The 18,327-nt window shown below is 32.9% G+C and overlaps 1 protein-coding gene across 6 annotated transcripts in view; it reads right to left on the minus strand.

Moving 5' to 3' along the window:
- The window catches only part of LOC143223478 (macoilin-like), a 73,415-nt gene extending 55,088 nt beyond the window's left edge, over positions 1-18,327 (minus strand). For 3 of the 6 annotated variants that reach the window (XM_076451511.1, XM_076451514.1, XM_076451510.1), the window contains exons 1-2: positions 18,062-18,327; positions 13,022-13,166 (exon numbers count right to left, since the gene is read on the minus strand). In XM_076451511.1, the coding sequence (XP_076307626.1) occupies positions 13,022-13,166; positions 18,062-18,141 (225 nt within the window). In that variant the 5' untranslated portion in view covers positions 18,142-18,327. Of the gene's footprint in view, positions 1-13,021; positions 13,167-17,949; positions 18,035-18,061 lie in introns of those variants that run through there. The other 3 variants (XM_076451515.1, XM_076451512.1, XM_076451516.1) reach the window with 2 other exon arrangements.

An 18,327-nucleotide genomic window follows, 5' to 3' on the forward strand; every position in this document is an offset into this window, starting at 1 on the left:
TTCAAAAAGGCTTACAGCAACCCCATACTGTTTTCATACACACACAGGACATGCAATATTTCATTATTTGTCAAACCCAGGACACACTGTCCATCATAAGTAAAAAGACAGTTGACATGACATTAGGCTTGGACCAAACAAATGCAATAAATATTCATAGACAGAAAACAAAGTAAGATACACAATGACAGACATGCTACAAATTATCTCCATATCTAATTGAATCATGCCACTACCACATATTAAAAACTTTCACAAGGAAAAAACCTTCTTTATGGAAGATAGTAATATGATAAGTAATTTCGTTTAACCCTTTCTTCCCAGATATCCTTTAATATGCATGAGAGAAACTTTTAGTGTTTTACATTCAAAATTTTATTAAACTACAGTGGTACCTCGGTTCTTGAATGACTCCCTTCTCAAACAATTCGGTTTTCAAACAAATTGTTTGAGAAAAAAATGACTCGGTTGTCGAACATAAACTCGGTTCCCAAACCAAGCTGTCATGGACTGAATGACCCTTCGACCATTTTCAGCCCACGGCAAGCTTGCCCAAAACATTTTACCTGCACCTTTCGTTCAGTCCACACCCCCGTTAAAATCTGCTGTGAACTTTCTTGTTTTTCTTTTTGTTGTTGTTTTTCTAAATATTCTGATTAAATAAGACACCATGGGGTCAAAGAAGGATAATGAAAGCAGCAAACCAAAAAGAAAAGTTGTTAGAGCCACAAGTGTGAGAGTGGTGTTCCCGTGTCTGGCCTTGCTACACAGTTTGGTATGGCAAAGTCTACAGTCTGCACCATACTGAAAAATAAAGAGGTCATCAAAGGAGCTGATGTTGCAAAAGAAGTCACAGTGCTTACGAAACAAAGACCACAAACAATGGAAGAGGTAGAAAAACTGTTGTTGATTTGGGTAAAGAAAAGACAGTTAGCTGGTGATAGCATTTCTGAGACCATCATTTGTGAGAAAGCAAAGCAGTTGCATGGTGACCTCCTGAAAAACACCCCTGGAATGAGTGATGATACAAGTGATGCCTTTAAGGCTTGTAGGGAATGGTTTGAAAAATTTAGGAAGAGAAGTGGCATACATAGTGTGGTGAGACACAGGGAGGGTGCCAGTTCTGACAAAGATGCTGCCGATAAATTTGTTAGGGAATTTAAGGACTATGTAGAAGCTGAGGGTTTTATTCCCCAACAAGTATTCAACTATGATGAGACAGGCCTCTTTTGGAAGAAAATGCCAAAGAGGATCTACATCACCAAGGAGGAGAAGTCACTGCTAGGACACAAGCCAATGAAGGACAGGCTAACACTACTGTCATGTAGTAATGCAAGTGAGGACTTAAAACCTAAGCCTTTGCTTATGTACCATTCTGAGAACCTGAGGGTTTTTAAGAAAAATAATGTCCTGAAAAGTGAATTAAATGTCATGTGGAGGGCTAATAGTAATGCATGGGTAACCATGCAATTTTTTATGGAGTGGGTCCATGAAGTGTTTCCCCCAAGTGTGAAGAATTACCTCATGGAAAAACAGTTGCCAATAAATGTCCTTCTTGTGATGGACAATGCACCTGCTCACTCACCAAACTTAGAGGACGGGTTGGTGGAGAAGTACAGTTTCATTACGGTGAAGCTCTTGCCCCCAAACACGACTCCTCTCATTCAGCCCATGGACCAGCAGGTCATATCAAACTTTAAGAAACTCTACACCAAAAAGCTCTTTCAAAGGTGCTTTGAAGGGACCTCTGACACAGAGTTAACCCTCGGAGAGTTTTGGAAGAATCACTTTAATATCCTCCATTGCTTGAGGATCATAGACAAAGCCTGGAGGGAAGTGTCTTTGAGGACCATGAACTCAGCCTGAAAGAAATTGTGGCCAGACTCAGTAGCAGATAGAGACTTTGAAGAGCCTGTTGTCGAGGATATTGTCTCACGAGGCAAGTGTATGGGCTTGAATGTGAGTGGTGATGATGAGGAGGAGTTGGTAGAAGACCACAACACCGAGCTCACCACGGAAAAACTCCAAGACCTTCAGAGGAGCAACAGAAGGCAACTGAAGAAATGTCTTCAGATGAGGAGGAGAGAAGGGAAGATGTTCCTAGTTCACTAATCAAGGAAATGTGTGGAAAATGGAGAGAGTTACAAAGTTTTGTGGAAACATTTCACCCTAACAAAGCTGTAGCAAACCGAAACATAAACCTTTTCAATGACAATGTCATGTTTTACTTCAGAAACATTTTAAAATGCAGGTAGAAACAAACTTCATTAGACAAGTTTTTAGTGAGAAATAGGTCCAGTGAGTCTCAAGCAGGTTGTAGTGGTGCAAAGAGACATAAAAGAGAAAGAACCCCAGAAGGAGAGTTACCTGACATTTTTATGGAAGGTGATACCCCTTCCAAATAATAATAATCCTCCTACTCTCCACGTTTCTCACCACCTTTCACTCATGCCATCAGCTCTCCTCAGCACAGGTAAAGTACAGTTAAATTTTCATTTATTCTTTATTTATTGTGTTTATAGTTTTTGTGGTTGACTATGTATGTAAATATTATTATACAGGTATAAATAAGCAATATTTTTACTTAAAAGGCTTCATAATGCATAATTTTTGGAGGTCTGTAATAGATTAATTTAATTTACAGTATTTCTTATGGGAAAAATTGATTTGGTTTTCGAACAGCCTTCTGGTATGGATTAAGTTTGAGAACCGAGGTACCACTGTACTTCTTATGTTCTACCAATTAGTATAACAAAATCTCAGCTAATAATCCATATTTTAAATAATATACAAGTTTTAAGTTCCTGATTCTACAAGGAAATATTAAAAAATCCTGAATCTATCTAGTATGACATATGACATTTTCTCTCGGCATTTCTCTATTCATGTTCCATCACCCATTGAAAAAGTAAAAAATTAAAAGTGTTTATTATAGATTCATCGTTGTTCAGAGAAATCACACTTTTTATAGACTTCAATTCTGTTTGGTTACAGAACTTTCAAAAGAAAATCAGACCCATCCTATCACACCCTCTCAATATTTGTTAATAGTTCTCTCTTATATACAGTTACAACAGAAAGTGTTCGTACCCATGCATCCTGAGTGGTTTTTTGCTCATAACTTAAAATGTATGACGATTAGGCTGATAGAAGTACATTGTATTATAAATATTATACTAACACATCTACATAAATTTTTATGTAAATTAAACCACAAATAAAGGTTTATAAACAAATAACCAATAATAGGAGGAGCAGAAAGTGTTCGTACAGTTCACAACATGTAAAAAAACTGATATTCCCATAAAAATTTTGTTTAGTTTGGCCAGTAAACTACATTATACCATTCCAGAACTAGACACTGCATTCATAATTATTGGAATTTAGCCAGTATAAAATGTACTTCCGGCAATTTAGCGCCATCTCCGTCATTATCTGCTTGGTCATCATGGCGAACAGGAAACAACTGTCCAGTGATTTAAAAAAAACCAAATTACTGTAAAATACAAGTCTCGTGTGTCTCTTTCAGGTATTGCTACACAACTTAATATGCCAAAATCTACTGTTCAAAGCATAATTGCCAAGTTTAAGCTTACAGGATCAACTGCTAACCTCCCTCGTTCCAGATGCCCCACCAAAATTCCAGAGAGAACCAAGAGGAAGGTACTCAGCCCCCTTTTACATGTCATGTATGTTACTAATATTCCATTCCTGAAATTAAAGTATACCTATGAATATCAATATGCCGATGACATAGCAGTATGGAGCATGTCACATGAACCCCTGCTAACAACCTCGAAAGTTCAATCCACACTTAACAGTATAACCACCTGGTGCAACACTTGGCAGGTTGAGCTCAATGCAACTAAAACTCAGGCCATAATCTTCAAATGCAAAATCTCCAGGAAAAACAAATCCATTTCAAAAGTCAAACTGAAAATAATGAACACTGAGCTTCAATTCTCCCCCCACCATAAAATTTCTAGGCATTACATTCAATAGGAAACTAACATGGACTGACCACTTCAAAGACATTCTCACAAAAGTTTACAGATGAATCTTCTATCTAAAAAGAATCAGTAGTTTTGTCAAGGGTTGCAGAACCAAAACTATTCTTATCATTTACAAGATATACATTCACTCAATCACAGAAAACTGAAACATTATTACAGCAAACACACCCCTTAATTATCTAAAAAAAACTGCAACAAGCCCAGAATCTCGCCATTCGACTGGCATATCATCTTCCTGCATACACACCGACTGCCTACCTTGAGAAAGCAAGCAACATCCCTGCCCTCAAGAATAGACTAAACTCTCTAGCATTTCAATACTATAAAAAAGCATGTAATCGTACCCAATTAACAAGGCAATTTCCACAACTAGCAGCCACCCCGCAAACTTGGCAGCAATACCTCTCTCTGTACAACTTTATTCACCCCCTGAATGAAAACTCAAACATCTAATCATATATGCCATTTAACTTTCAGTGTTGGGCACTGGTAGGGTAGATTATTTGGCACCCTACCAGTGAAAGTGGGTTTTCTCAGGGTACTCTCGTTTCCCATCGCAGCAAAATTTCAGTTTCATTGGATCTATAGATCCAAGCCCAAGAGGCCTGTCTTTAAGTATCAAAATTTTCATAAACCACAGTCACGTGTGTTAACCATGTCAATGTGCTGGCTTTGCATCTCCCTGCTCTTTCCACTGCAACCACATCTATGCCAAGTTATATTCATGAAAGTGTAAGTTGAACTTCTCGTCATTCTGGCTCACCGACCCTTTATGCAGCTTGGACTAATGCTCCCCAAAGAGATAATAAATCTGTCAACTTCACGAGGTCATTTAATATCACCACTCTAGATTAGTAAATAAGTGCTACTCTAATTCAGTTAACAAGTTTCAAAATTATGTGCTAAATTTACTCTAGCTGCGTGTGGGGTGAAGAGAAACAATAGATTCTGACCGCCCCAGGTTATTTTTCACCTCCCTTAGGAGAACGAAATAATAACCCCAGTACCTACCAAGAAATACACATACATGGTATTGAGTGACTGAACCACTGACAATGGAAACATCTGAGAGGGTTTGGAATGTATGGCTATATCCTGCAATTAAGATAACCTGCCTTGATGGCAGCAGGTGGATGTGATTATGTAAATGTCAGAATGAGAACATTGGTCAACATCATGATTCCATCTTTGCAAGTGGAAATACACCTCACTGCAGAAACTCCTTGGGTGGAGAAACCAGTGAGAATCTCTGACTCGGGGATGTTCTTCAAATTTCTCTCAATAATAGCTCCTTGTGACAAATTCAAAGTAGCATGAGGTGTGGCCTCAATAGGTATATCCCCAATTGGCTTTGAATGCAAAAGGAGTTCACTATGTTGTGATGTGGATGTTTCCATCAATATGTCACCAAAGCAAAGCTTCTTTACTGACTTTGGAGAGCCACCAAGTCCCTTCTGAATGAAAAAGGGAGACATTTGCCCTAAAGGTTTGTCTGAAAGAGAATGTATTATAAGAAAATGAGGTACAGGTGTTACATATATTGAAGATTGCTGCTCAGAATCTTCAATACATCATTGTTTACCTATGGACCATTTTTCCTTATTTTATTTAAGTTTTTATTTGGAGAATCCATAATAAAAAAAGAATATTTCAGAGCCCACTGACTCCACCCACCATCAAGCACTACAAGGGTACTCACTACAATGCCCAATAAGGACACTGCAGCAATGCTTCGGTTTCGTGAGCACTAAACCCAAACACCAGCATCAGATACAATGTCCACAACACCTGTTGAGAACATTCAACACTGGTACTAGGTTGACCCTAGCCAAAGTGGACCTGCTGACTGACCCTAGAGGGGCCACCCAAAGGCTACTCGTTTACAGGAATTCAAAGCCAAAATAGTGTCTTAGGGTTGGACCCCTCAACCACCAAAATCCTCTCCTCTCCTTCACAGGTCACCATGCAAAGCAAATAAATGGGTAGATGTTTAGATCCCAGAAAAAGTAAACTAAAAGAACAGAACCTTCCCTGGGAGGTTCACTCACCACGTACAGTGTGACTGAGGAGAGTAGTTGTCAGCAAACTTGCAAACTTCAAAAAATAGCCCCCAACACATAGACGACATGTGAAAGAAACAAACCAAAAACACTGAATGCAGCCTTGGAACAGTTCATTCAGTTACTAATAGATAAAAATTCATAACTTCTGAGAAAGTAAAATCATAGAAAATATAGCTATTCACAACTTTCTTGATTGAATCCAGAATTTACTAATAAAAAAAAAAACATTGAAACGATAGCCAATTATCTGAAAAACCTCATTATAGCCAAGAAAATATTGATTAAATCCTTAGAATTATAAAAAACTAGTCTGGAAAGTGCATGGGACTAGTCATTACACTTTTGTACAGAGAGTAAAGAATGGGAACATAAAACAAGAATATGAAACTCTGCAGTATAACTACAAAGATTCTAATTTTAAATATTTTGTAAAAATAGCAGGCAGATGAAGCTGCATGAGAAGCAAAAAGAGATAAATCCGAGATGATTCCAACAATTGACTCCAAAACTGTCTTTCAAAAAAATATACCAGGGTATACAGGAAATGGATGAAAACAGTCCTAATTTCAGCTAAAATGCTACAATATAATAACATGACTACTAAACCACAGTATTAATGAGAAGTTAGCATTTAACTTTTAATAGCATATTACTTACACAAAAATTAATTTAAAATACATTCAGCAACAAATCTATGACTTTTTGGGTAAATGTCAAGGAGCATCCCTAAACTGTACTTCACACTTGTGTTACATAACAGATATGTTCTTCAAAAGAAACAAGAGAGAAACACTGGTAAGTTTTACACAATTGAATCATTATGAGGCAGACTTGGGATCAAATCAAATTCAAGTAAACAAACCCTAATGTGAAAAAATGAACTTGTGAGAATGAATGAACTATTATAAAAATGAATATAAACATAAGAAAAATCCAGTAAAATTTCAGGAAAGTGAATCTCCTAAGCAGGATAATACTGAACACAATAGCCTGGAAGCAACCGAATATTAACACAAATTTAAAACATCCACTACCTCAACACCTGCAAAGTATTAATTTAGAGTTAGTCTATTACAAAACCCATACATATGTACAAGCCCAGAGCTATTGTGATTCTGCTTGGATGAAATGTGTGCATGTGTTTAATATATATATATATCTGTTTAATTATTAAAATTTGCAAAAATGCTGCATGTTATTATATTTCCTTTCAAATCATTAAATGTTTTGTTAATATTTTTCTAGTTTGTTGATTACAAGTTTATCTATCTTAAGTTCAGCATACAAACTTGTACACAATTATAGTTTTTTATATTAAAATGTTCAGTAATATAGATATTTACTTCTAAAACTTCTAATCTATGTAATTACTTTCTTGTTGAGGTTAGAAAAGTATTGTTTAATGCAAAGTCTTATTGACACAAGATAAAACAACTGTATTTGGGTGAAACAAAATAACTTGGACCACCCACTCAGTACTCCGTAGCCTTTTTGTGTGTATTACGGGCAATCTTCATGTCAGACAGTCATTTTTCATTTTGATTTCATCATATCTATAGAATATATAACCTGCTCATATTTTGCATTAAGCCATATTAACTTTAGTACTACAGGAATGCCAGTCTATAAAAAGATTAAGACTGTTTTAACCTACCCATATGTTTGCATCATTTATGCTGTAGCATGCCATATTATTTTTATTTTTGTAAAACTGTGAAAGAACTCCTTCATATACACATGTGTACGTATAATATACGTTTACATATTTGAAATATGTAAACAATCTCATAATTATGATTTGAAAAAAATTGAGGTTAGTAAAATTCCATTTTCTCTTACCCTGAGGCTAGTGCATTAAAATGAATTTTTAAATCTGTTTCACCAAGAAAAGTGACTGATAAAAAGCCTTTACAACACTTAGGCAGTAAGAAAGTGTGCAATATAGTTAAACTGGAACAGATAAATATTCCTCAGAAACTTCTAGAAATATATGTGGCAAAATTACAAGAAAAAACAACCAAATAGTACAGAAAAAATTCAGAAATATTATAAAAGGTAATTAATGCAAGTACAATTTTAACTCACAATACTAATACAATACTAGTAGGTAAAGCCATGTTTCAAGTATAAAATGTATTCAAACTTTAGGCCTAATTGTTGATTTTTTGGGCAGCATTACTAAGGCAGTTGAAAATGTATAGTAGTAATAAAATAATTAATGTTTAACATTGGAGTATCAACTGTTCCTTTGTCACTATTTCACTTATCTTTCTTTTTCCTTCCATAATGATAAACTTTTTTTTGTATTCTCCCCTAAAGTATTATTAGCAAAGCATAAAGTCCTCCTACCACCAAAAACAGAAAAGGCATAGTATTTTATTCCCCTAGTGGATAAACTTAAGCTTCACATATGAGGCTTATTTCAATTTTAGGCCTATAGGCCTAACAGACACCTGATGAGATTTGTATTGAGATGTAATGGTATTTCATTAATTACAATCCACAGAAAGGTAAAGAATTAGCTTAAAGTGTTCCCTGACATATTTTATTTATTGAAGAAAGTGTCTTCAGAGTTAATATTATAAAAGTCATAGTTTTACATCATATAACACAATGTACATAAAACGTCATTCACTTCTGCATTCATATAAATATAAAAGTATTCTTGTGCAATTAGCCAATAGAAATATTTTGATTTCCACATGAACCAGTAAGAATACATGAATGGGTTTATGACACACAGCTCATTTAATTATATACACATATCACTAAAAGGTAACAAAAATAAGAGATTGCAGATGCAAGTTAGTCTTACACCAACCATATGTACATATAACCTGTAGCCACTGCACGAATGAAATCAAAATTGAAAAAGAGCTTTTGATGTTTGATGCAGATAGAAGTAACAGGAAAACACTTACTGATTAGGAAGTCTTAATAATTAAATATATGTATATAGACAAAGTAATGCATATTAAATAATTTTACAAAATTACACATATACAATGCACTATGGATAGCATACTATTCACAAACACAGATTAGATACTAAATCACAGGTTTAGAACCAACTTATGGCTGATCATTCTGTCTAATTCTTTAACTGACAAACCAAAAACCTGCTCAACCATATCTTATGCCTATTTACCCTAATATGTTAATCTCAAAAACTATGACTTACTCTGTGCTTTTATGTTAAGATTTTGATTTTTTTAAAATCATTAAAATGTCTTTTTTGATACCATGAAAAACTGCTAAATGTAAAAACAGAAATTTACAAACACAGTATTTTTTTACGTAACATGCGCTTAGTACATAACAAATGTATACACCATACAATACTGGACAGAAACAATGTTAATAATACCTAATTTCTAAGCCATTCAAAACTCAGACTACTGATTGTATATTTCTTTTATGCTTATAACTCATATACCACAGAGATAAATAACCTAACAATAAACCAAAATTATAGCTCCTTACCAAGCACTTAAAGCCAAATGAATACCAACTAGATCACTTGAGTGAATCCAACCAACTTCATTACAACTTTAAATTTAACCCAAAATCTAAGTCATTTGAAGTAAATAAAATCTGGCCATGACAGGAGTTACAATGTGAAAGAGCCTACAAATGTTTATTGAAAGTACAATGCAGTAAGTAGTTCATCAATTGAATAAACTCAATGTAAACTGTATTGTTAAATATAATCAATAGCTATTTATGAAGACTGTTCAATAAGCAATAAAAATCAATGTAAAATAAATTTGTTGAGTATTCATAACTCCTTAAAACATTATAGAATTTTAATACATGTAAAATATATTCAAAAAACTCCTAAAAACCAAATTAAATTTTAGTTACAACTTATATCTGCAAAGCAACAGAATATGAATGTGTATTAAAATATACACACAATACACTTATGGATACAAACATTTAAAAAAAAATTAAGTTTGTATATCACAATTCAAATCAAACATTTTAAAATAGTAGCTCTTTTACTAAAAAAAAAAAACTAATTATGGCTGCTAGCACTTTCATGCAGCTTACACTTATACTGTTGAATCACTATGTATATTACATTATTCACAAGCCTATACATTCTTCCAAAACAGTGCAAATTGAACAATTAGGGTCTGATCATGATACACAGCCCTGCCTATGATCAAACATATCTTTCAGTTCAGCTTCTCTCCTGATTTAATTGATATGTGGATTTTAATTTTTTTATTGGCTGCATAAAGCAAAGGTACTATAGTTCAGGCTTTTCAACTCGGACACCTCCTCCTAAACCACTGACATAAATAACCTTCACTCCAATCCCTAAAATAAACCAATTTTGCTATACATTGAGCAGGCATTCTAAAAAGCAGTAGTGCTTCCTACAATGTATAAAACAAAGATGTGCCAGTGTAAATCCACATGCACATTATTAAAACTCCATAACAAATCATGCAAAGCTAGCAACTACATGTAATTTAAAGTGGTTACCCCTTCAAAATAATTTTAATTTTAAAATGTTTTCTCACTCTCAAAACCTATAAATAATACATTTAAGAAATAAGTTATTAATTGCTGATTATTTAACCACTTTGCTCCAGATCACAGGTCAACAGCCAAGTCATTGCACATGTTGACTTGTTATTGAACTACTATTTTATTAATTTACGTCAGTACATTTGGAATTGTAAATTATCATCCAAACTTCAACATTATATACCAGTTAATTTCTTAATTTAACAGTAAATATTAAAAACACATCTAAACATAGATTTTAGTGAGTTATATGGAATGTTGAATACAGCACTGTTTAAAATTAAATGTTTGTTTTGTCAAAATACCAAGTTTGGTACATATCAGGCAACTAATGTAACTAATATTGACAAGCTAGAATATAAAATAAGAACCTCGTACCCTTTAATTATGCTGTGGTATAGCTTATGTACTAAACTGAGCACAGTGGACCTGTTCACATCTTTCCATTTTTTTGAAACAGTCCCTCATATACTCTTACTACAGTACAATCAATCAACAGCTTAGAATGTCCCCAGAATGATTATCTCAGCCTTTTTTAATCTTTGAAGAGGCTACCATGTTCTTTCATTCAAAGTTTTCAAGAAGGTATGTTGTGTTTTTAGTCTGCGCAAAGTTTCATATTTCTTAAAATCTAAATCCATCTTAGTTACTAAGCTTAATAAATTAGGGTAGAAATCAATGGTATCAGTGTAGTTAGTTATGAACTTCTGATTATTCAACTGTGGATATGAAACCTAAAAAAAAATTGTTTGATATCCTCAATGTGCAAAAATTTTAAAAAGCTTAGCAAGCTATGTCCAGTAGCAAGCCAGTACAAAGGTCATAACAAGAAAAGATGTGTTTACTTCTTGATTTACTGTTTTATATTTTAAGAAAAACAAGTTTAATAACTTATTTCTAAATAGTAATAATCTAAATAATAATAACAGAAATGTGACTTGATATATTAAAAAATACTAGTCCATTACAACACAGCCAAGACAGGGAAGACTAAAGGTCAGTTTTACATCACTGGATATGTGGCATGAGTGCACATGTATCATGTCATTGCATGTTATGTTATGTTAGCTAGGCATGACTGGAATGACAATACAACATAAAATATATATGTAAATATAGTGTTACTGGTTCCATATGCTCATTTTACATTGTTAGAAGAAAATTAATATATTATGTGTACACCACACAACAATGGCTTCACCAAAAGGTTAAGTAATAAACATGACCAATCAAAAGGCCACTAGCCTGGATTTATACATGGTAAACACAAAGCTAACAATTTGTCTATCATATCAGTTAGTCTAGTTTCTATAGCTAGCAACTGAGATAACGGCAAATGAATGTGGTCAGTTACATGATTATGTTGTTTATTAGTCATTATCATAAGTGTAAGCATAAAAAAAATGTAAATGAAGGATAAGAGTATTTGTAATAGAATTTACATTACCGACACGTCAAAATACAAAATTACTATACTAATATAAACCAATAAAACATTGAAATTACTCTAACTTATCATGCTAATATCAATTTGTTAGTTATTTGTCCACACAATGTTCCAGGTTTGAGAAAAACAGCTAGTTCACATATACCTAACGTGCCACATCCATCTGGATTACTTATGATTTCAACTTGTAAGCTTAAAATATTTTGTAGAATTGTAACAATAGCTTGTTTAATGTGGAGATAACTATCAAATCAGTGCCAACATTATACTATTCCATCAACTAAGTATAATTGTTTATTCAGTATAATACTTTTTAATATGAAAAATATGTCTCAAGGATCTCAGTTTCCCCTTAAACTCAGAGAACACAGGTCCCTTAAATTATATAATAAAGGATGAGAATCATATTATATCACTTCAATAAATATATTACACAACAGATATAAGCCTCCACTATTTGAGGAAATTTGAATTAACTACTAAACCAAATACATAACATTCAACTGTATTACAATAAGTCTTACTATAGTCCTGCAGCTGTATCTGAGTAAAAAATCAGGATATTTTCTCCAAAACATTTTGTTAATTCTAGCAAAAAAATTTTTTAAATGTTCCTAATTTTGCTTTAAAAAAAAAGTGAAAGAAAACTATGGATTACAGCTATGTATCAAATACACAGGGCAATCTACAAACAAGTTTAAGGAGTACAAAATTTTGTAGATCAAAACCATGTCATCTACAAACCACAAAATATCAAACTACAAAAAACAATAATAAGAAATACAACTATTATAGATATGTTTACAATTTATTCACAACTGCTTCAAAGATGCAAATAAAAAAGTGAAAATTCAACTAAAGTTGTATAGAAATTGTAAACATTTACAATGGTTAAACATCATTTGAGAGCATTTTACACAAGTAATTTTAAAGAAGCATAAATATATACTAAAGCTTACCAGACCCTGATATTTGTAGGAGTCATATACGCTACGTAACAGTAGCCAGAAAGGCCACAGATACTCAAACCTGAACTCCAAAATGAAGTCAGCCATAAGAACAAAAGCCCATATCAGCATAAACTTGAGGTACAAGAATGTGCTGCTGTAAAACAAATATAGCATATATATAAATTGGACTTCACTTATCAAACACAACTACTCTTCATTAAGATATGCAGCAATTGTTATACATGTAGTGGTTAATTTAAATTTCAATATTTGAAAACACCTAAATAAATAGTATCACAACTAGAAACATCCCTCAGAATATTTCAAAAAAACATTTAATCCTTTTACAATGGGTCATGGGTCAAAGGCCTTGTCATCATGTTTGTTGACTTGCATTCAAAATTTTATTGAACTACTATTTTATGAATTGATGTCAATAAATCTGGAATCGAGTTTTAGATTATAATTCAAACTTCAATATCATATATGAATTAATTTCTTAATTTAACAGTAAATATTACAAAGACATCTATAGACAGACTGGTTACATGATACATTGAATGCAACACTGTTTAAAATTAAAATGTTTATGATGTCAAAATACAAAGTCTACAGTTTTGTACAAATTAGGCAACTCAAGTACCTAATATTGACAAGCTATAATATAAAATACGAACCTCGTATATATATATTTTTGTGTTGCTGAGATATGGCTTATGTGCTGAATCAAACATTTTTTGAAATGGTCCCTTATGTACTCTTACTACAGTATATGTGAAAATATACACTCTGTATCAAAAGTTATTTATAGTGCAAATACTTAATGTGTACAAATGTGTAGATGAACTTGTGTATATTTTACCAAGCCCATTGCAAAAGCATTAAATATCTCTCCTAAGAACAGCCACACAAAAGAAATTAACGTAATACAAAATTGATAAAACTACACTTGCAGGTCATATCTTTTGAAACTAACCACTCATAAATGATATTATTAGTTAAACATTTTGTTTTTACCTGTACATATACTTAAGCTACATTTATAAATTCAAAAAGTAGCTAGTGATACACATCATTACATACTAATATTTTTTACAAGCCAGCCCAGCATCTTTTAGTACTTAGCCTACGATGCTCAATAACAGGGTTATAAAAAAAAACCAACAATTTAGGGTTATGAATGAAATTTGGCAAAGCTTCTAAAACATAAAAAAATAGCTAAATGTTAATGAAAATATGGCATAATGAAATCTATATGGATTATATTTTGGTGATACCATACTGAGCATTATACCATCCTTTTCATATTTACTCTTTATTGCATAAATGGCATTTTAAATGTAAGAATTACTTCGAAAATTATCTTACAATGCATCATGCATGTGCTTCAACACTGCACCTTTGAGCTTCACTATACCATTAGTTTCACAACATTGAAACCAAAGGTTTCTTATATATTATTCCAATTCTCATTTTAAATGTAACAATATTGTGTCTGTTTTTTTTTATATTTTGCTGTAATACAATAATCTCTGATTCAGCTGGTATGTCAAACTGATTGGGATATCTTTGAATAACTCCATCTGACCTGAACCCACACCCTAAATTAATCGTTATATTTACACCCTTGTGCAAATTAATTGAAACAAATAGTCATTTTACAATATTTTCAGCATGGCAGCCAGTGTAGGCTTGCTGGACCCACTGATTTCCTTTAATAGTCATTTTTTTCACACAGACGGAGTCATTAGCTGTGTTTTGCAGTACAGTCGATCTATTTTTGGGGCATATGACAAAATTTTGAAATTGCGTTAGAAGGGCAAGGAGACCAGTCAAAAAACAACTTCTTACCAACTCAATGAAAAACAAACAGTATCAATGGGGTCTGAAATACAAGAAATGGACACAAGAACAATGGAGAAAGGTGTTATTCAGTGACAAGACTCATTTCTTCGTACAGGGTCAAAGAAATCTGCATGTTTGCAGATTTCCAGGTGAGAAACTTCGAGAATCTCACATAAATCAGTTTGTAAAACGTCCCTTCAAGATGTTTTGGGGCTTTTTCTGTTACTATGGTGTCGAAGGCTTACATATCGTAGAAGGTATGATGCGAGGACAACAGTACATCAAAGTTTTGCAGAGAAGAGTCGTTCCAGAATTGAAAAAGATTTCCAGATGGATCTGGCATTTTTCAGCAAGATCTGGCTCTGTGCTACACATCGAAACTTATGAAGAATTTTATGACTACAATGCAAATAAAGGTGCTGGACTGGCCTGGAAACTCTCCAGGCTTAAATCCTATTGAAAATCTTTAGGTGATTTGTAAAGAAAGAATTCAGGGAAAAGACTGTACTACGAAAGATAAGCTAATTGAGGCCATAATTGAGGTGTGCTACCGCGATCCAAAAATTATTAAAGATTGCAGTCAACTCGTGGACTCGAAGCCAAAGCGGATTAATGATCTTCTGGAAAATAAAGGCAGTCATATCATGTATTAATTTGTGAATAATTTTTGGATTCTCAGAAATAAAATGCAAAAAATTGAAAAAATCGTACTTTTCCTGTCTTGTTTCAATTAATTTGCACAAGGGTGTATACCATCACATCCACTACAATATCTAGAACATTTCAAGAAAGTTTCACTGTTACATCATTTTACTTTACAAGTTAATTTCTACATGTTGGCTTTTAAGGTCATTGGTCTCATCCTGCAAATTAAACCTTAAATATAGTATCAAACATCTTATTTTCTGTCTAATTAAGACAGCCCACACTTTTATGGAATGACCCTTTTTTTTTTTTTTTATTTGAATCAAAATGCTGAGCTGGCTTATATGGCAGAACTTAAAAAAAAAATCTTTATTATCTACTTTCTCACATCCCAAAATTTAGTTTTTTTTACAAGAAAAACCAGACTCTTAAAAACACAATCATATAAAGAAGGTTGAGCATGTTATATTTAAAAAATGTGAGCACAGTAAATCAACATGACATTTAAAATCCACAGCATATATAGTCATGGTGTACTGAAACATATTAAAACATTTTGACATTGTAAGGTTATTTTGCAGGTAGTGTGATGTCAAACTGATAATTTTTTAAAAAATGTGTGAAATAATATTTCTGATGCAAATACTCATATACTCAGATCATAAAAATATTTTCAGATCTGTTATATCAGTCACACTCAACACAACTGGAAAACAAAAGAATATACATCAACATACACCATCCAGAAGTTGTATCCCAGCTATGAGAAGCAAAGTGTGCATCCACCAATGTGCCACAGACAACAGTACATAACCTAATCAAAAGGAAAAGGGACAAAATTCATGTGTAAAAAAAGTTGGTTCTTTGATATACCTCAAGCAACTGAAGAATTAAATGCACATGAATGTTATTCCAAATGAAGATATTCCAGCCATATTGCTAGATGCAACTTTCATGAATCTCTGGGCTTTAGGACACATTTATCTCCTTGTACAACAGATAGATTATGGAAAAAGTATAAGAAGGAGTGGTGTTCTTTAGCTATTTTTCATTAAAATATCAGTTATTACAGACAACTTGCAAGAATTCATATTTTATCAACTCAGTTTATCTACATAAATGTAATATCACTGAACTAGAAAATTTAAATTATGTTACCAGTATCACATACATATGTTAATAAAAAAAATACAAATATAATCTGTATTCTATCATATGATCATCAAAGTAAAATATGAGTTGTTTTGATTTAACAAAGTAGCAGCACTGTATAATGCTGAGGTAACATTTTAAAATTATTTGGTACTAATTAACTGAAAGAACTGATTCATCAACCAAAACCTTTCATATCAGAGCATGAAAGAATGTAATAAATGTTAAACTAGTTTTATGTGACATACAAATTGTTCAATTTAAACTTTAGTTATATAAAGAACAAAATGTAGCATATTAAGTCTCCAAAGAATTCTCCTATTTTCTCATAATTTGTTTACCAGCAGTCCTTGTACCCATCCAGAAACAAAGTAACTGTAGAAATCTAAACTTCTGTAAGCTTCCATCTTCAAGTTTTACACTGCTAGTGCTCAAAATAAGAAAACATATAAACTACAGAAGTAAACTATAAATTGATAAAACAGTTTCATGTTACAGCAGAGAAACTATGAAAGGAGTGTAAGCACACTTTTAGAAATACTACCTGGTTTGGGAAATCATCAAATGAGCCAGAATGAATATAAAAGCTAAATAGACAGCAATGCAGTGTGAAACATGTATAGAAACATAATGGGATTCATCCATATACCCACTTGCAGAATTTTCTCTTAACTGCACTTCAAACAAGATGCCAAAGATATCACAAAACGTCAAAATAAACAAAATGCATCCAGAATTTACTAATAACGTGATAGGGCACTTCATAATAAACAAGAAAGATCAATTCTTTAACAGCCAACTTTCTAATGTTTTGAGAAAAAAAATTTAAAGATTTATCACAAGGTGTAAATAACCTCTTCTAAATCCCTAAACGATTCAAAGTTTGCGTAAAAAGGTGATCAAAGAAACATGAATGGAAATAAAAAGCGATCTTCTGAATGACAAATTGAGTCAGTTAAGGTAGGTAGCACAATAGGTCAGAAACAACTGTTACTTTCCATACAAAACAGACAACAAACAACTCATGCTATCATAAAGTAACTTTCTTAACATTTATAATAACTGTGATATACTATAATACACAAGTCACGTGCTTTGTCATTACCAAATTTCGCTTCAATTAATGTTAAAAGTCACGCTGTTATTGTTAAGCTCAAGTCTTAACGTTACTGATTGAGAAGCTGAATCTTAATACTTCAAAGCTGTCAACTTTTCAGTAGTTAATCCTTAAATCAAGATCAAAACTATTTACTTTTCTATTCATTTCTGTAAGTCGACATAAGTCTATAACATACCTAACTTTACAAAATCATACTGGACTACTTCGTAAATATGTGTATGTCATTGTACTGTTAGGCCTAGCTTCACAATGAATTACGAGTAATTAATAATGGTTTGTGCATATACCTTCCGTAAATGCTTTCCGCAATTTTTGTCCTTTTCATCGGGCGCCTAATTTTGCCGCAATCAGCATTGCGTCTCTTCATAGTTTTATTGACTATTTCAGACAATTCCTTATGATACAGCTGTTTTTTAACAGTTAAATTACAATCAGTAGTAACGCAAAAGCTTTAAACACACGTCAAAACAACACAAGTGTCATCCGTAAATATCTCGAAAAACTTTTCTTTTCTTGCAAACGTCGAGGATGTAAATACTATGCGCATGTCAGT

This window comes from Tachypleus tridentatus, chromosome 8 (assembly GCF_004210375.1).
Source record: "Tachypleus tridentatus isolate NWPU-2018 chromosome 8, ASM421037v1, whole genome shotgun sequence".
Classification (NCBI taxonomy): domain Eukaryota; kingdom Metazoa; phylum Arthropoda; class Merostomata; order Xiphosura; family Limulidae; genus Tachypleus; species Tachypleus tridentatus.